The sequence below is a fragment of the Dromaius novaehollandiae genome, chromosome 2, assembly GCF_036370855.1.
Source record: "Dromaius novaehollandiae isolate bDroNov1 chromosome 2, bDroNov1.hap1, whole genome shotgun sequence".
In the NCBI taxonomy this organism is placed as follows: domain Eukaryota; kingdom Metazoa; phylum Chordata; class Aves; order Casuariiformes; family Dromaiidae; genus Dromaius; species Dromaius novaehollandiae.
The window spans coordinates 133,364,060-133,384,782 of NC_088099.1; the positions used below are offsets into that span (position 1 = coordinate 133,364,060).

The following is a 20,723-nucleotide window of genomic DNA, read 5'->3' on the forward strand; positions in this document are numbered from 1 at the left end:
CCGTGTACTGTGTTCCAGTAACACATCTGCATGAAACGTGAGTAGTCTGTAAACTAAATGGCACTGACTAGGACCACAAGAATTTTACATCTATCTGCTTATGCTTGATGACGCAGATCTGTTCTGTTGCCACATCCAACATCAGAGGTATGTACCGCCATACTGTCCCTCCTAAATCCACCTGGCGACAAAGCTTTGTATTCAGTGTACAAGAACCACACAATTACTCTGTTGCTCTGTTGTTGCAGCTCATTTCAGTCTGGATGCATACTAGAGACAAAGTTAAGAAGTGCATGCTATATCTTGGTCTATACTGTTGTGGAAATGCTCAGGCAGTAAACAATCTAAGCTTCCCAAGTTAACAGGACAGAATTAATCAGTAAATAATGGAATTCCTCCACTGAAGTAGCTATTCAGAAAGCGGGGAGTGTGGTCAGATAAGGGAGGGCCTGAGAATAATACAGTAGCCCTTATACTGTTAACAGTGTCTCACAAATAATCAAAATAGATAAAAAGTTACTTGTTATAGAGTTTCTTTATCCCTCAAGGATGTAAACTGTACAGTGATCATGAGATTTATGGACATCAGCTAAAGATGTTTCAAAATTAGCTGGTCTTCTATAAACACAAATGACTTGGAAAAGCAATATAAGCAGCCCTGAAAAGCCTGAATTTTAAGAACTGCTATGCTTATGCTCTTTTACAAAGCATTTAATTCAGAACACTTATGAAATTACTTTGTTTTCCCTTCAGGAAGAATGTGCCTCAGAAGGTTTTTAGAACTGACTTGGAAGTTCTCCTCTCTACCTCAGAAACAGCTGATTTAAGACGACATGCTAAAGCACCAAAGATGGTGAGTTTACCCCACTTCTTGCTCTAGAAACATACATGAAAGCACTTCTGTTAAAAAAAAAAAAAAAAAAAAAGACACAATAAGACAGCTTCCACACATTGAGGCAACAGGTACATCAACTACTACATCTTAAGGTAGTTTTGTAGAGGGCACGTTTGAACAATATAAGATGATTATTTCTAAATCCTAAAGAGTTCTAGCTCTTTTCCCGGAAGTACTACCCTCAAATTCAGAAACCAAAGTCTGAGCACCAGCTCTAGGAGAATGGAAAGAGGGGAAAGACCACAAGAAAACTCAGGACATTTACTCTACAAAACATGTTTGGCCACAGAAAAAGAAAATCTTCCCAATTCTACTCTGCTCAGGTACCTCAAAGTTTGATCCAAATCTCTTTCTCAAATGGGTGGAAGAACTGTCTAAATCCTGTTACTGAGGGGTTTATCTTGCACTTAGGGCAATTCTAGAGAAAAGGAAGGATGAATTATACAGTATGAGAAACTGAACAATGTCATGCTATTGTAAAAAAGATTATTAACCTGGGATGTATAAACTGGGTATGACCTGCAAGACAAGTGAAGCAATCTTTCTACTCTACATAGCATTAGTATCTTGGCTGGGGTTCTTTGTCCACCCCCCTTCGGGAAAGGCATGGGGTAAATCTCAGTGAGATATGCAAGAACTCTTAGATGTCCCCAAAACCTGAGCTATAAGCAAAACTTAAAAGGACTTATTTACTCTAATGTAGAAAAGAATGAAAAACATAACATTATTCATATACAAAACAGGCAAGCAAGATAATGATCTTTTCAGCAAATCTGTAGAGGACACAGCAAGAAATTGCATGCATGAATTGCAGCAAGGAAGATTTCTTCTAGGTATTTGAGGGAAAAGATGACGACTGTCTTACAGTAAGGATACCAAAGCATTACAATAGATTGCCGGGAGAGGCTGTGAAATATTAGACGTCTTTAAGAACAGGTTAGACTGACATCTGTCAATGATACCGAGAGCTTCTCTTACTTTGGACTAGCAAACCTATTCCAGTCTTATCTTTTAGACTCCAAGACAGATGTACCCCGATTTCCTTGATCAAAATATTTTTTAAAAGAACAAATATTAAATAAGCTACTAGAGTCTCAGCAATTTAATCAGTGCCATACAATCAGATACAAGGTAGACCTTGTATTTTTAATGCTTTTAAATTTACAGAGTAGTTAATTCAAATTAAGGAATCCAAAACCTAGAGGAACAGTATCTGCACAAATTACAGACTGCAATTCAAAACAATTGTTCTACCAAAAAATCAGTGTTAAGTGAAGTTACCTCTTCTACATTAGAAGCAGTTTTGGCAGATGTCTCCATAAAGATAAGTCCATGCTCTCGTGCAAATGCTTCACCTTCTTCTTTCTTGACTTCTCGTCTAGATTCTAAATCACTAAGATGGAAAACAAACAAAAAACCCAAGTTACCTGTATGGTCCAACATGTCCATGTAGGTATCATTCTTCAGAGACAGCATCTCACTTGTTTGAGCTATCAACCCCCGTTGATGTAGATCTTACCACAGACTTCAGTGCAACATCTTTCACCTGGATCCATGTATGTTTATCTAGTTCTTCCTTCAATACTAACTTTAGCAAATGTCATTGTAGGTAACTATCACTCCTTTTAGTATGTTAGCTAGTTATCCACACTGCAAAACCTGAAGTGGTAACAGAGTTTTTATAAAAAGATTTCTTAATGATATTAAAAATAAAACTAGTCCATTTTTTCTGCCCACTAACAAAACTTTATGCAGTTGGACTTCTGTTCTGATAAAAAAGTCCTAAGAATAAAAATAAGGTATTTTAAATGACATTATCTGCTCCCTCCTGACAAGCCAGCATTTAGGTTTTGAAACTGCAGGCCTGACCTGGCCCGTTAGCAGCAGATGAACATAAGTGATTGCTATACAATTTCTTGTTTCCTGCTTTCCAAGCAGTCTAGATGAAAGTTAATAATTATATGAAAGAACAAAAAGCTCTCTTGGACTGGATAACTAAAGACAAACCCACTTCTGTAAACTATAGAGACACGTAAGTGTTTCACTTTTACTTATTAAAGCTTCTTTAGGAACAGTTTCTCTCCTTCATTTTTGTAAGCACATTTGTAACTCCATTTTGAACAATAATGCTGCATTTAAATTGTATGTGAAATTCAATTGCATGTGAAAGTATGTTCTCAGATGCACAATCCCAAATTAAACAGTTGCAAATATATAGGTTGAATTTACAGCTAGACTGACAGTAAGAAGTATCATACTGGCTTCAGTGCTGCCATTTTTATAATTATAAATGCCTCAAAAATAAATCATACTCACTGCAGCAGATATTTTGCAGCAAGTCAGGTTTTTGTTATTTTAATCACTACATGCTAGTTTACATGAAGTACAGTGTCAAGATTGTTCAGCAGATCATTTGAACATGGAGCATTTGGAGATAAGAATACATGAAAAGTTTTCTTAAAACAATTTTGATGTTCATTATATGCAAGTATTCTCAGTATCTCAGTTTAGGCTTAAGAGAAGTTAACAAGGTATTCATTCTGATGTTCCTCAAGTAGCTATCTGATACTGTATTTTCAAACTTGAGCAATGTTTTACTCATTGCTTACCACCACACTATCCTCAATAATATCTTTTAATTTAAAGGCTTGGTTCACTACAGCATTATCTCAATACTAAAACAGAAATAAACAATTCTTTAAATTTAAGACACTGCAGCTGCATCAAAAGCTGCAGTGATAACCCAGTCTAAACTCTCTACTGATATCTTAGCATATCTGTATAAGAGCTTTAACTGCTTCTACTAACCACAGTTGTCTTCCTCTCTCCATACATCCCATTCCAATAATTCGAAGCATTTGGTCTTACTAGAGCAATATAGCTATGTTTTGTTCTGGAAAGAAGATTAAGTATAGTATTTGTAATGTTTTAATACCAATATTTCTAATGTTTTCAAAAACCAACTATTATATTTCAGATTAAGTTCTCAATGTTCTTTAAATCTAGTAAAAAGTCAGTAGTACAGAAGTATTCCAGGTGCACTTTTTGGCCTCTTAAGAACAAAGTCTATTCCTTCAAATATCTTATGCTAGTATACACGTGCTTTCTTCCATCAGTGTCAAGTAAAATGCCCTACTCTATGTTCTACAATATGTTTTCAGTACAACGCAACGCAGTGAAAGACGCTTCCTCCCCATCTGCCTTTTTGAGACTTGAAAACAATGCTTTTTAAAGAACCATCTTAAAGAAATTTTACTTCCTGTAGCATCATAATCTCTAGTTTAAGATACGTAATCTAAGTATACTCATTGTTTAAATAAACTTTAGTTGCATCCAAGATAATTACTGAGCTAGCTGCAGGTAGTCTATTATAATACACGATCATGTCCACATCAGCAGAATACAAGATATTAAAAATTTACAGCTTAGTTGAATAGCTAAGAATAACCAGGAACAGTTACAGATGTCTTAACTAAGCATGCAAGCTCATGTAGTACTTTTCTCAAGTACATAGTATATATTTGTGTACACCGTACATAGTTCTGTTTCTGTCACTGCTGCATTTACATTCACATAAGCATAAAAAGTTAGTCTGACATCATAGTCTTACCAAAGCTTCACTTAATAAGAAATTATAATCTTTACAAATTAATATAAAAATGTACTTATCATTTACCTCTACTAAAAAAGTTTGTTGGTCATTTCCAGATTAAGTAAGCGTGGGCAAACTTCATAATTACTTAAAGTTTCATGTGTTCTGACATTTACAAGACAAAGCAATATTTTTTGGGGGGGGGGGGCAGGGAAAGGCAGAAGAGATGAACAGGCCAGACTAGTGAAACAAGACCATCATTACCACAAGGCTGTTTCTCAGTAGTATCTCAGAAATCATCTTGCTGTTCATTAAATTTCAAGGGAGAAGCCTACACACTTATTTCAACTGCCATCTTTACCTTGAAGAATTGCTGAGGCATGGAGACAAGTTGAGGTCAATTAGGAAAAGGCAAGTGTAGCATAACTAATGAGTTATTAAATTCTGAGATCATGCTTTTGATACTTGGAAAAAAAAATCCTACATTTCCAGTAAAAAAAAAAATCTAGACATGATGCTACAGTTCACTATATCAATAATTACATAAACTACAGATAAATTTAATGTATTCAGTGTATTTTTATGAAGAACTTGAACACTGTTCAAACATCTACAGCTTTTCCCTGTTAATGCCGAGAACTTCAAATTGTCCAGGTGATGAAAAGACCAAGTAGAAAATCATTTAAAAATTCAGTAACAAACTTTCAAAACATGTTAAATGAATTTTCAGCACCTAGTGTATCTAACAGCAGCCTGAATCCACCAGAAAATGCTAAAATCTTTATAATCATCAGAAAAAGCATTCATTCCCTGCCCACCCCCTGTTAAAACATATAGAACATGAAGCAGACTTAGAATTCACAAACATCTCAGGTAATCATGGAGCATGCACTTGTTACATTTAACGAATGTAACAAATGTGTCTGAAGTGAATCCTGTAGAATGGGTTGCATCTTGTTTAATGACATTCTCTGCTATGATTCTAAACTGATCTTTTTCTTTTTTTTTCTCTCTTTTTTTTTTAAAGAACACCTAATATTAGGAGCTTATGTTCCCTTTAAAAGGGAGAGATCTACGTGCTTCTAAAGGATAATTCAAGGTGTTAAAAAAGGACATAAGAAAAATAATTCATATAATTCTTCATTTTATGCATTCATGACTGATCCTTTTAAAATAAAATTACTTCTGAAAAATGTGCATACAACATAAGGTAAACATGTGCTGCACACCATATTAGACTAATTTGAAAAGGAAAGGTTTTAGATTCACTGCAGAACTATGTTCAGTGATTGAAAGTTATTTACAGCTAGTATACTTCTTACAAATAAGAATACACAAAAGGTGAAATCCAAATGAACAAGCCATAAAGCTTTAACACCTACATATTGCATAATGATTTAATTTTACCTTTTATTTCCAATAAGCATTATGACCATGTTGGAATTGGAATGCTGACGAGCATCTTCTAACCAAGTTGTCAAGTGATTGAAAGTGTCCCTCCTAAGTACACACAAGAATGAAAATTAAAAGCAGCATTTCAAGAAACCATTTTCCCTAATGCTATTGCTTTTACCTTCCTTAAAAGTACATTGGCTTATTAATATTTCTTTCGTCCTTAAACTGGTATTAATCTTTCATTATGTTCAGATTATATTCCATTACTTATTAACAGATACAAATGATTAAATTTCTAACCCATTAAAATTGATCAGTTAGATTCCACAGAATTTAGAAGAAACAAATTTCACTCCAAGTTCAAGTAACACAGCTGCTAGCTTTCTACAAATAACTAATTGCTCATTGTCATAATACTGAAAAGTAAGTAGAAACAGATTTTAACTGAGTATATGCACTGGTATCTATTCACACACTTGACAAAACTTCAGAGAAGATAATCAATGATAAAGAATATCATAATATTATACAAAGTATTACTTTCTTACAGTCTGCTAATCACTGTTTTTAATCCAAATCGAAGTTATTTAGATGGTCATTTATACTCGTTTTCCCTTCTGCCTCCTGGAACTTACTGAACAAAATTTATAGAGGGATGGACTCACAAATAAAAGGAAGGAAAGCCCAAGTTTAGTTAGCTTCTCTACTTGAATAATACATTTGTTAGAGCACATGCCCCAGCGGTAAGAGCTAGTAATCCCTTTGTCAGAGGGAGAACAGGCATACAAAAATTTAGTAAACAAGGAGCATTAAGTATTTACGAACTTTGCCTAAAAATAACTGAAAACACGTTCCCTACAGAGTGAAGAGAATTCCTACGGCCATAAAAATCTGTATTATTATACGCATATAAAATCCAGTGAACAAGAGCTTATAAGTCCAAGACATGCTCAACTACACAATACAAATAATGTGTTCACACAGTAATATTTGTTCTGCTATAGGCAAAAAACAGTTTACATTCATTTTCTGTGAGTTTATAAACTGAATAATTAATTTAGCAGCAGTCTTTGCAAGCAGATAAGGTATAAGAGGGTAGCATTCTACAGATTTTCTGTGTACAGTAAATCTTAAACATAGCATGTGATTAGTATTTTACAAGTGTAAAAACATGCATTAAGAATACAAGTTTCATTTGCTGCAAGCCAATTTAGAAAGAGTAAGTTCCTTTTTGGCATTTGTTTTTAAAAACAAGTTGGGGAGGGAAAGGAAAAACAATTAAAAAAAAATCTCTACTAAAAGCTGTTGCTTAATCCAGCAACAAGACTGAAATCTGCAAACATGGGAAATTATATATCCTAAGAGGAATTCGGTGCCTGGACATTTTCTTAAACCAATAATCATGATCATTGTCTAGTTAAAAAAAAAAAAAAATCATCCCACAGTTTTGCAGGTAATATGATATACAGTGATTTTACTCAAGACAGCAAGAAAAACCTTACTCACTTCTGTACACCTGCTAAAGAAATCACAGTGCAATAACTTTATTCTCGTAGCTTAATAAACATGGCAATGGTACAAATTTTCCAGTATTTTTATATAATCAGACTTTGATGCTACACTATTTCCCTTTGCAGAATGGTACTTCAGTAAAAAGTCTGTGAACAGCTAAAGAGAAATTATACTTCATGCTAAAAAAAATAAGAAAGTAACTCATGAAATATTTTAAGCCTCTTTCTCAATTAAGGTGATGGACATTCATGGTCAAATAGTTTATGAAAACATTTTGTTGTTACATTCTTCTTGAGTTTACATATACTTAGCCAGTACACAGAGAAAATTCAGGAGTGCACAATCAACCTGGACCATATCTTGACTTGGAGCACTTAAGGTAGGTGTTACAACATTAAACTGACAAATACCTATACAAAAAGTCATGCTAATTTAGACATCATAACATGCCATAGTGCAATTCTACAAAGACATATAATTCTCATCCAGTTATACTTTCCTCTGTATTCTCACCTTGTAATGTCATACACTAGTAAAGCCCCTGCTGCCCCTCTGTAGTAAGACCTTGTGATGGAACGGAAGGACTCCTGCCCTGCCTGTAGAAGACAAGGTTTCATTATTTTGTGTCAAAGGTTTTTTTGTGCTGAAAACCACAAACTTACTTAAAAGAATATTTTTGCAGGGAGGATTGTGGGGGAGAAATCAGAGAGGAACAGGGGACAAAAAGTCTTTAACACTGGCAAAAGAAGGCACATTAGGAGAAGACACCAGCTACAGCACAGTGCTGTTTAAAAAAAAAAAAAAAAATCGGAACAAGACCTCTAAACCTTTTTTGGCAATCCCTGACAACCCAATTTACTGAATGGCTTCACAATACATGAATCATTATTAGAGCACAGAATGGACTCCTAGCAACTAAGCTCTGAAGACAAATTTGAAAGGAAGCAAATAACCCAGAGCTTCACATTTGAATTCAATAACCCGCTCCCTGGGGCAGCTGTTGACACTAGAATAAATAAAGCCTATTGTAAATAAATGATGAATGACATCTTTACGCCCACCATCTGCTGGTGTAAAGGTTGTTGGAAGGCCAAGGATGCAGATTTTATCCGTTATATCATAAACTGCAGCCAGCTTTCAACAGTCTTCAGATGGAATTCTTTCAGTAATCATTTTATTACAAAAAAACAGAAAATGGTTCTGAATTCAATTTTACACAATTCTGCCCCACCAGTTAATCAATTTCCTCTGTACTTGATAAATAATGCTTGTCAAATGGCTACACGATGCAAGAGTCATCTTCATAACCATTGGTGAAAAACTTCATAGATTCTACATAATTTAGACAGTTCTTACAGAAAAGTATTCTATAAAAAACTCAGCACTTAAAGGAATGTGCTTCAGTTTATATTTTAACCATAATCAACTATTCTGCAGTTTTGTTTTGAACCCTCTTTACTCAGTCCAAGATACACCATATCAACATGCAATAGTCAAACTAAAACCATTTCTGCATTTATAAAAGCCTTTTTAGACTGCAGTTAAGAACAGAGTTTCCATGAGTAGAAACAGCTAAATGGGCAGAGCAATAGCCCTTTCCCCTCCTGTTTCTAAGAACATACCCCTGAAAAATAACTTGAGTTGTAGACTTTGAGCTCCCTGTGCTCATCTTTTTCCAACTTGCTAGCACCTGACAGTTGTTAGAATAAAAATAATATTTACTTCTAGTATTTATTAACAACAGGTACTTAAACTTAATTCAAAGACTGAAAATGACTGAGAAATAGTAATATTAATATGTAATAAGATAGTTACCTGCACAACTATTGCCCTGTTTTAAAACCATGAAAAAACAAGAATGACATATTTATTAAATACAAATTCTGTAGCTTCAGCTGAAGCATAATTAGTGTACAGAAAATTTCTTACAGTTACTGTATTTTTCTTACTAAAATATCTTCTTGAATCAAGGAGAACTTGTTCTAGATTCTGCTATTATTGAAAATGCTCAGTGGTACAAAGCGTTTTGACATGCTCAGCGTTCAGAAAGCATCCTTGTCTTCCAGAACAAGCAGTTACTTACACTTAAGAGAACACTTTGTCTTTCTACTCCAGTGGAAAGCCACAAGAGATAGAAAATATCTTTAATAGTTCCTCAACACAATTAGAATACACTAGCTTATGCACTTGGCCAAAGAATCCAAGCACTTTTATATAAAACTATATAAACATACAGTTGTATATAAAGTAACAGAATACAGGCAATCTGCTAGACAGCATCAAAGAACAGTAAAAGCAAATGTTTAGCTGAGTACTTGGAACTCTACCCAGAAGCTTCATAAAGGTCTACAGTTTCTCTTGATGCGGCAACTAGTTCAAGCACGATAAAATACGTAAAATATTTTCTTCCTAACTATAAAATAGATGAGTTACCATTACCAGACTATTCAATGTATCCACTGAAATCACACATTAAGTGGACTTCAGCTACCATGTTAGGATTGCCTGTTTCACATTCCTAAGTTCCACCATGACACGAAATTGTTTGTCTCCAAAAGTAAACTAATCATAGTCAATCAAAATGGTCAGAGGCCCCACCAGCCCTCAGAGAACTGTTAGAATTGAAAGTTCTTACAGAAATCACTTCCTTATAAGTTCAGTACCCAAATCCTGAAAATACTAGAATGTTTTTAATTGTGTCTCATTTCCTCATGATGAAATTTCTTAAACGCCATTGCTTCCTGAGGGAGCAGCAGGAGAAAGCATGGAAAATGTTTCCCCTTCTTTCCTACAGAAGATGATTTTCCATATGGCAATATGGAATTTGTCCCTACATATACTGATGCACAACACAAACTGAAGCCATTTTCACTCTAAATAAAAGAAAATTGAGTCTCTGTAAATAAATTCTATTATATTTGTATTATATATATACACACACATACTATTATATTTTTAAATAATACATAAAATAATAGTAAATAATATAAATGTAAGACATTTCTCATCTATTTTACCAGGTTAGTATGAACCTAAATAAGAGATCTGTAAGCTCAAAATAGATGCTTTAAGCATTTGAGATTACTCTTTTCCTTTTAAGATCATTATTACTTTCAGCATTTTTCATGTGAAATGCAACTTGCTCTTTTTCCTTCCTATCCCTTATTTCAAGGGGCACAAAGAGAGAACAAAAAAGTGAAAGTTATCTATAAAAAAGTAAGGTTTTTTGGGTTGTTTTGGGGTAAAGTGTGTAATAATTATACTCTATCATTTTTGTACAGTGGGACCAACCCGAATTTTGCTACTTGCCACAAGGAGCAGCAGACAGAACTAGCAGTGTGGAAGCCCAATATACAATCAGAAACAGATTTGATACAGCAAAATAGCCCTTTATCCTGATTCTAAGTGGAATTAACAGTGTTCTTACCAACTCCTCTGTGTTCCCCCAAAATTCAGTATTTGTTTTTTGGTTTTTTTTTTCTCCATATTAAAGCTTTTTTGATGCAGTAGTTTAATTTTTCAGCAATGTATCCCAGAGACTTGAAGTGAGATAGGGGAGGGGGAAGGTAGCGGCAGGAGTCACTATATGAATGTTAACAGGGTATTTCTCAAGGCCATATTGCATCTAGTACAGACAACACAAGCCTTTGCTCTGAGGACACATCAGGATATAGCCACTTTCAGTATTACAACACAATACACTATAGAGGAAGTGGGGAGATGAAAGATAACTCTGATAACAGATAGAAGATGACAGCTATTTCACATGTTGAAACTCTAGCTCTATCAAGGTAGCCTACAGGAATCAATAAATACATACTGAACATGCCTAAACAAGCATCCTCTCTCTTCAGAGAAAGGGTGCTAGCTCAGAAATGAGTAGTTCATTAACCATGAAAAAAGTAAGGTGGGCCTCTGATAAACAAGTGATGTTTTAAGTGTTAAATAACACTCCATTTTGATTGTCTCCTGGACAACCAGCTTTTAGAATTCACATTTAGAAGCTTTTAGAATTCACACCACAGTTTAGCAAAGACAAACTTTGTAAAGTAAGAGACTTAACATTCTCCATGCACTACACTAAATATATCTCAGTACACAGACCAAAATACAATTTCAAAATAATGATGCAAGCAGAACATTCAACATTGCAATCGCTCTGGGTCAGAGATCCACACAGATACTGGGCCCGCACTGAAGTTTTCTGGAACATTTAAGCCATGTAACTGTGTTACAATTGACACAACGTATTTGTAGCACACGAAGAAGTTCAGGTGTTAAGGGAACTCTTAAACTTCGAAGTTAACAACTCTTCAGGGTGCAAACACGCATATCTCTTATAAGCCTTATTTTGATGTTACACATAATGTAAGCAATGCTGTGAACTTCTGTCAGCTTCCTGCAAACCCACACATTTCCTACTGGAAATCTTAGTGGTACTGGCAAGCGAGTATACTAGTCACATAGTTTTCAAGTTTTTGCTATCAAAAAGGGTTCCTTGCAAGATACTTAACTGCATGCTCTTTGTATCTATAAACTGAGAAAAAATAAAAAAAGAAGAGCTATGATCTAGTACAAGAAAGTAGTTAGATAACTAAATAGAATGAACAACAGCATGTCTCTCTAGAAAACAGCCCAGTAGTTTTATTGAATCCTTCATTCTTAACGCTAAAGTATTTGGTAAAGTTTCTTCAAGAAAGATGTTATTTGGGTATGTCACAGCATATTTTCTATGTCCCAGCTGACTAATATTTTTTATTAGGAGAAAACTTTATAGTACATGTCCGCTTCAAAAATAAAATTTACAATGTCTCACAGCTAGTAACTCTAGACTCCTTTGCTTTTGGAAGGGGCTACTTTGTGTGATATGTTCAAACGCACTGACAGAATGCTTCACTCACATTTAAAAGAGTAACAATTCCAAATTAGCTTACATCTTCCTCAGCTGCACAGACAGCTAAAAGACTTACAACAACTGCCAGTTGGGAACTACTCCACAAAGTAGATAGCTGGAACATTTTGTTCCAGCTGGAGAGGAGAGCGATATATACCCATGAATACAGTTTTGAAAGTTAAAAATAAGCTTGAGTACTTTAATCACATGACAACTTGTTTATATAAATATATGAATCTTTCATGTGGTCAGGTCTCTGTTCTGCAATCAAAAAGAATTTTGTGGAGATTTACTAATAATTCAAGGAATATTCACAAAAATAAAACCTATTCTACAAACCTGCCACTTTCCAGCAGAGATGTTCCACAACAAGATCCTCCTGTAGACATGATGGAACTAAAGACACTTCTGAAGACAAATCCATAACAACTTAAGAAAGCGTCAGGATTTATGTAGAGAATTCAGCCAAGTAATATGTCGTTTCAGAATAACCCCATCAGCATCTTAGTAAGCGTTGAAATTTCTGGAGGACTAAAGATACCAAAGGGTGAAACTGTATGTATGTTTAAATAGAGATTGCCTCTACCTATACCTTTGCTTTTAATGTTGCTGAACGCATGCAATTTAGACATCCACAGCAATTCCCAACACATTAACGAAACGTTCCAGCTATCCATTACCAGAAATACTCTCACAAATAGTTTAAGTCGACAGATATTTTTGAAACCTTAGGTTTTTAAATAACTCCTCTCACTAAAACTCAGAGTTCCATTAATGACAAAAGAAAGGAATTGCTGTCCTTCCATCTAAGGCCTTATCCTAAGAAAAAGCTTGTTTTATTATTGTGGAAAGCCACAGACGAACTCAAGGGAAAACCATTACAAATAAGAAAATAAAAAAACAACAATAAATGTATCTGGTTATTGAAATATCATAAGCACATTACAAACATTTGAGAACACTAAGCTAGATGGTATCTCAAATTACCTCGATTTCCTACAGTGCTGTAACAGATATGAACAGTAACTTGGCAGTAGGCACTAAATTTCAGATGATGGCCCTGTTAGACATGTTCTGATAGGAATAATTACTAAATAGACAGCTTCTCCCCATCCATGAATCTAGAAATGAGTTAGTGTTGCTATGTAGCAGCAAACACAGCCTGTGAGCTAATGATTAAACTAGCTGCATGAACCAAAACTGATTCTCTGCAAGTTCTTGAGGTTACTTTACAGCAGTAATGAGTATAAGCCATTGAACACTGAGCACTCCTAACTTGAGCTTTAAGATTCAGCCACCTTCTTAAAGGTACAATGGTTCAAGAATCAAATCCTTAACAATTCAGTAGAAGGATTCACCAACTGCACATGAATATGAATATATGCTCTGACTACCAAAGCAAGTAGAAAGTATCACAGAGAAAGCAATTAAAAAAGAATCATTTATCATCAGTAATGCTAAGATGAATATTGACGTCCCAAACTAAGCGAATTTTATTTGGTTCTACCAAATCCAAAGTGTTCGCAAATACCTTAAGAGTAACCAACTTCTCCAAAAAGGATTGGTATATTCAGGATATCTGAAAGTGGTTGGATAACTCACACAGTAAATTTAGGGAACAAAGGCGTACATGCCTTTAACATTTAATCTTGCAGGGGAAAAAACAAAAGCCCCACACTTCTGTGTGCAAGCTCTCACTTATTAGCAAACACTGCTAATTCAATCAGAAAGCTCATCTGTATGTAAGCCAAGAAACTACTTGAAATTTGCTTATAGAACAAACAAAAAAGATATGGTTTCAGTTATTTGCTTAACAGAAATCTTAGAGGCAGTTTTTTTTTTTTTTTTTTTTTTAATGTAGGCTCCCTAGGAATAATCTGTTGTTTACAACTGCTATCTTCTGGCTAAGATTTTCTCTTCAAGAAGTAAACTAAAACAAGAGCAGTTATTTCTTAACATGCATGAAGTAAACACAATAGCAAGAGCTAAGATGTTATAAAAGCATAATAATGAATAAAAAGAAACAATTTTGATCACAGCTTTCCATGAAATGAGGAAAAACAAGGTATTACAAATTTACTGTCTTTAAACACAGAAAAATTCTCAGTCATACCAATACAGTCTACAGAAGATAAACAGTATTATATAGTATCATCACTGATCTCTTTTCCCCCTGCAGAGTTTGATAGAACTTGAAATTCCTTCTTTCAACTACTGCTATTTTTACCTGTCAACAATGGCTTTTTAGTAACAGTAAATACAACAGAGAAATATCCTGCCTCAACCACAAAATGAAGGATATTGACTCAGACTGCTAACAAGCCCCGTATCTCTCTGCAACAATGATGTTTTTCTGAGGAGAAATGATCTTATAGTCCTCAGTGTTACACTGTCACAGGACAAACAACCTCCCTCTGCACAGCTTGTTTAAACCCACAAAGCTTAACAACTCCCAGAACTGTCATTTTGTTCCTTACCAACTTCTGCAGATCACTGCTGGTTCCCTAAAAAGAAAAGTTATTTTGGCAACTGACACTACCTTAAATATCACACCCTTCCACAAAACAGGAGTTGAATGCCTCGTAGCAGGCAATTACCAGTTAACCAGCTTTGACAAAAACGTTTCTCAGTCTGTCAGCTTACTGCAAGTCATTACAAAGATAACAAAACTACAGGAAAAGAAATAATCTAGAGACTAAGACAAGGCATATGAACAATTTAGTCCAACATCAGTACCCTTGATGATCTAAATGGATCAGAAAGGAAAAATGAAAGTCAAAGACTCAAAGACCTAAAAACCTCGACATGTCACAGCCACAGCACACGTAACAGTAAGCCTGCAGAGCCTAGCAATAGGGAGAACCTGGAGCAGTCCACAGATGGGAGAGAACAGGGGACACTTTTTGTTGGTGTAGATGTTGGAACAGAAGTAGAGCTGAGGTGTAAGAGCTGGCACTAAGTATGCAGTATCCAATCACATACCTTTCACAGACTCTTACTTCAGACTAGTTCTAGACTAGCAGCCCACAGGACAAGATACTCAACTATAATTGCTAATAGACACGTGTATTCCTTGAGCATATCTTCTGGTTTAGTCTCACACAAAAGGAATTCAGTTTGTGTGGTCCCACATGAAAACCAAAGCACAGCTAATTTCTCTGACACACTCCTAATCCAAAATAGGATGCTAATTTGGTGTTTTACTAAATATTCCTGAGTTCTGATACAAAAGAGCACAAGCAAATAGATGTCACAGCCATGCACCAGCGTCAGCTTCAGCTGCCCCTGTAAACTATAATGTCCTCCCACAGTAAGGCACGTTGCAGCTTCCATATATTCCCACTATCACTATATACAGCCTTCTTTGGAGCTGCACTGATCTCCTTAAGACAGCACAAACCGATCACCCTACCATAGAAGTACCTGGCCAGAAAATTTTGAATTAAATACTGATTCTCTTAAGAAAGCAAGTCCTTATTCATTGTTAACCACCAGAAACAAATTTTATTTCTTAGGTCTCTGCTCAAGATTCTTCTTGTACATTGATGGATTAAAGGCAGACACATAAAACTATAGCACTAAACCAGAGAAGTGCTGGTGCTGTAACTTGGCAAGCACTGACTGAAAGCATAAATGCTTCACGTATTTTCTTAGCAATATGCAATTGCAAAATGAACTTTTTCTTATCAGATAAAAATTGTAACAACTTAATAAATACAGACATAGCACCAGTAACAGCTAGCAGTTTTTGCTCATAGAAAAAGAAATCCAGGAAATGCTCAACCCAGATACACAACACAGACCTCAGTAACCTTGGTCATTATTGACATATTTGTGTACCTTAACAGTCATAAGCAAAAACTATTCTTGAAAATACCTCATTGTATTTATCTTACTATTGCTTCAAGACCTTTGCACCTAAGACCAGAATTGAGTCAGCTGAAATTAGATAAGCTTACAAGCCAAGATTGGATTAGACTACAAATATCCCATGTTTTAAAAATCAGGCTGTATACAGTTAAAATTTTAACTACAGCCTATGATAAAGTCATTTATCACTTACAATTTATAAATTATTAATAATTATGACGTTGGCATTCAATGTACTGAGCGTGTATGAAAGTTTTCAATAAATATTTTTAATTTATAGACAGTAAAGAAGCTAGCCAGATAAAATCCCTCCCCAGTAAGAATTTATAGTCAAAAGCAATTCTATTGAAATTTTGGCTATTGGACACTTTGCAGGCAAGCATGAAGCCAAAGAGACTGTGAAGAGCTACTGAGTTGTAGGCACTAAGAAAAATACAATCTACTCAAAAATAGTTGAAATTCATTTCTGTTCAAGGAGCAGAAAACAGCACATGAACAGAGTCTGAAAGACAATGAAAGACAGTGCCTGCACTAGCAGTAACATTAGTAATTTTGTCTTAAGTAAATCTGTCTCAATTTTAGGAATTAAAGACCTCGGTAGATTTGTTCCCATGTGGTCATGCTACACACTAGAAGTTTGCTCCTGAAACTTCTGTTCATGCACAGATTTGCTCGTCTATTGAATTTGCAAGTGATCGGCTACCTTGGCAGTCAGAGATCCGTAGTTACAATAGGACAAATGCCTAGAAAAAGCCTGAAGCAAGCACATTCTGACCATATTCTTTTACACCTTTTCATAACAAACTTCCAAGGTGCTAGATGCCATTTCAAATTATGAACTTGTAAAATAAGCATGGCACACTAGCTCTGAAGTTAGCTAAAATACTGCATTTGTTTACATTTTAAATATATATCCCTCTATTGATTTGCTGTACCAAAAAGTGCACAAACATGATGCTACAGCTGTTTCTCTATCTGTCAGTTTCTGGAGGTATCCTAAAATGCTTTTGGAAAAGGAACCAGGAAATCCTGCCTTAGGGAACAGCTAAGCACCTTAGAAAGACACAGCTATCAATATGGGCATCTTAAAGCTGTCACATAACAACAAGTGCAGACAATGAAGCAGGCACACCTACGTAAAACAACTGACAAGGCTAAGGGGAGAAAGCTGACTTCTATAATGTGAAAATGTTCTGAATCTGAACCAGGAAAGTCAAAGCCTTTGCCTTGTTTGCTGTGCTTTTGTAAGCTTCATGTATTTACCAATCCCTTTTTTTTTTTTTTTTTTTTATCTGAAATACTACATTCATGATTATAGTGAACTTGAGTTCTTCAGTCTTCTGTGAAAAAAGTGGAATGAGCAATACTTTTACTTTTACATCAGAAGTGCAAACATACCTCCTCTAGAGAACTCTTAATTCAGTAAGAGATTAAACCAGTAGACACACCACAATTTCCCAACAGGAAGTTAAATTAACTAGACTTTGCATAAATGCACAGAGAGGAAATATAAATAATCTCAATAATACAGAAAAAACTTTCACAGAAAAAAACAGCATGAATTTCAGTCTTAGAAATTTGACAAAGTTATTTAAGGAAGTTGAGCTACAGCATAAATGGCAGAAATCTGCACTATTTTAAGAGAACATCACATGAAAGAAGGGGAATTTTAGCAAATATTTAATCTTTACAGAAGCTAAAGAAAGCTGTAAGACCACGAACAGTCTCACATGGAGAGTGATCATAGAGAGCTTAACTAGAACAATAAATTAAAAGTTAGTGGAGCCACGTTTAAATAGTTTCCACGTTTTATTACTTACCGTATCCCATATCTGAAGCTTTATTTGTTTTCCATCAATAGTTATCATTCGAGCCCCAAATTCTACACCTGAACAGATTTTACAAAAGATTAAATTATTAGTATATATCAGAAAGAAAAGTGTTCACCCCTATCAAAGCAAGTACACAAGTTAAAATTAATTTGACATTGTGAAGGAGAAAGTTTCCTACAGATACAATCTGCGTTTGTTAATTTTCCAGCTGCTTCAGAGAGTTGGAAATTTTTCCAGGAGGAAGAAAATCCTAACTTTTCAACTGCTTTAAAAATACATTAACTAGAGTAAAGTGTAAAGGCGGTATTTCCCATAACATTTTCTAAAAGATTAAACAGCTCTACCTCAAAGGGAGAAAAAAAAAAAATCTATCTGCTTGGGTACAAACAGGAAACTGAGTAGAGTCACACTCATTTTAACACCCTGCTAACACTAGATCGCTGAAGGCAGTTTAGAAAATTTAAATCTAGACTTACTATTCAACAAAATATTCTATTAAATTAAGTGAGCCAAACACCATCTTCAACAAGATAAATTCTATCAATTTATTAATATCCCATCAGCCTTTACAAAAAACCACGCCTTCCAAATTCCAGCTAGCTGAAGATCAAAAGTAATAACTTGGAACAAATTTGTTTCCAATAAGCAAAATGAATTCCTTTACTGGAAAAATTCTGCCTTTTGTATCCATCTTTTAAATGCAGCTTTAAGATCATTAAAAGTAATTAAGCATAAATTTCAGACTATTACTACAGCAAGTTAAAATCTGAAAAATGCCTAGAGATAGCAGACCTATTTATAAAAGCTATCAAGTTTCCATTAATTTGTGTTTCACATGCCATTATTTCCAAAAAAGGAGGAGTTGGTAGCTTAAATTTTGTCTAACGTTGCTCACTGTCTAGATTTGGATAGGAGTCTTCCAAATAAGTAGCCCTGATTTTGAAATATACCAAACATCTCTCTAAAAGCTTGTTTAGGTTTGTGGGGCAGTGTTGCATTCTGCAGAATTAATGATTTTCCAGGGCAGGGAGGGGAACCCACCAAAAACACTTTCCACCACACATGATATTGGAACCAAATATAAGCTGTGGGCGAAAGCATACTGTATTCTCTTAAGAGCCCAAATAACTTGCAGTAACTGTATGCAAAAACATGGAAAGCAAGCTGCTGGCGGGGGGTGGGTGCGTGGGGGCAGAGATAGGAGGAAACACATAAATGACAATATTCTGAAGTTGACTGCAAAGCCTGAGGAAGGTGCTTGGACTATTAAAAGCATCAACACTGCAGCTGTTACTTGATCTCAAAATGCAGATATGGAGCTGCTAATATAAACCAGCAAACATCCAAGTGTTTAATTTCTCCACATATCCCCACAGAAAGAAAATTTACCCCACTCCAGCAAAATTTCTGCTGTAAGAAAATTGTGAATTTGAAACAAAGAACAGTTTTCTGCTAGGTTTGTTCTCTTAAAGAAGGAATAGAAGCTGTTCAGGTTTGGAGTACAGGTATGTCCTAAGCATAATGGGAAAAGCAAATAGAAGTTTATTCCAATTCCCAAATGAAAACAAAACTGAGGTAGTTGTTACACTGCAAGATTTTAAGTCAGAGTATGCTTCTACAGTTGTGCACAACTCTGTGTGCAGTTCCAAGGCAGATAAAATCTGCTTTTATGTACTGTATTTTTTTAAACTCAGCATCATTAAAGTTTCTCCCTGAATTTCCTAAGTTTTAGAGCTGACATTTTAGATTAGCTATACTAAAATTTGGGGCTGAATTTTGCAAAACCCTAAACGATATGATTTTTTTCCCCCCAAATATTCAGTTTTGGTTTCCCTTCTCCTGAGTTTCTTGCAGCAGGGATAGAAGCCGCATTCTCACTTGTTAAAATGGTTGTACTATATTGATAAAAGTTAGGCTGTGTAATGTCAGCTTTTCTTAATCTACCAGTTCTAAGGAGTTAGAACAATATCAACTGGAACTGTGTTAGGAAGACATCAACCCATCCGATCTTGTCCTGCATGGAAATTCACACGAGTCTGAACCCACACTCCTTATGTACCTCTGTCCTCTTAAGTCAGCTGGGCTGAGAGCAGCTTTCTCCCAGCCAAAATCAGATGCATGTACTATCACTTAAGTCAGTGCAGGCTGCTTCTAGCCTATCTTCATTCTTCCTCTCTTCAAGCAGCTTGACAGACTCCATTCCTACATCCCAATTATATTGCTATCTAGGTTCACCTCTGCATTCTACTAGCTTTGACATCTGCTCCAAGACCTTAGCTAGCTAGCTATTTGCCCAGCACAGAACTGGCATTATAGCCATCCTGCTGAGGTGAAGCCACTTCCCACAGACTAGCAAGTTGCTGAGAAGCAGGAATATGTGACAGGGCTGCCAAAGGCATGAATGATATACAAGGTGTGATATATCAGCCAGTAAGGAAAGACAGCAATAAGTCATGCCACCATGGAGAACTCAGGCTCTTTATTCAGCCAGCCTGCCCACTGCAAAAACCTCAGGAATATCTGAAAACTGATATGAGCCTAATAATTTGAATTATATCAGACAGCCACACACAAGGCGTGCAAGGCTTGTCAAGCTAGAAACAGGAGCCATAATCAAACCACCTGGTACATTCTGCTACATGATGAATATTTGTATTTCAAGTGTCAATTTTAGTACTTCCATACACAGAAAGCCTACCTATACCAAGGCACAAACTAAGAATACAGACTACA

At 35.4% G+C, this 20,723-nt stretch overlaps 1 protein-coding gene across 3 annotated transcripts in view; it reads right to left on the minus strand.

Moving 5' to 3' along the window:
• The window catches only part of RAB2A (RAB2A, member RAS oncogene family), a 42,078-nt gene that overhangs the window by 10,551 nt on the left and 10,804 nt on the right, over positions 1-20,723 (minus strand). For all 3 annotated transcript variants that reach the window (XM_064507501.1, XM_064507502.1, XM_064507500.1), the window contains exons 4-7: positions 17,979-18,046; positions 7,908-7,990; positions 5,895-5,987; positions 2,177-2,288 (exon numbers count right to left, since the gene is read on the minus strand). In XM_064507501.1, coding sequence (XP_064363571.1) covers positions 2,177-2,288; positions 5,895-5,987; positions 7,908-7,990; positions 17,979-18,046 — 356 coding nt within the window. The remainder of the gene's footprint in view (positions 1-2,176; positions 2,289-5,894; positions 5,988-7,907; positions 7,991-17,978; positions 18,047-20,723) is intronic.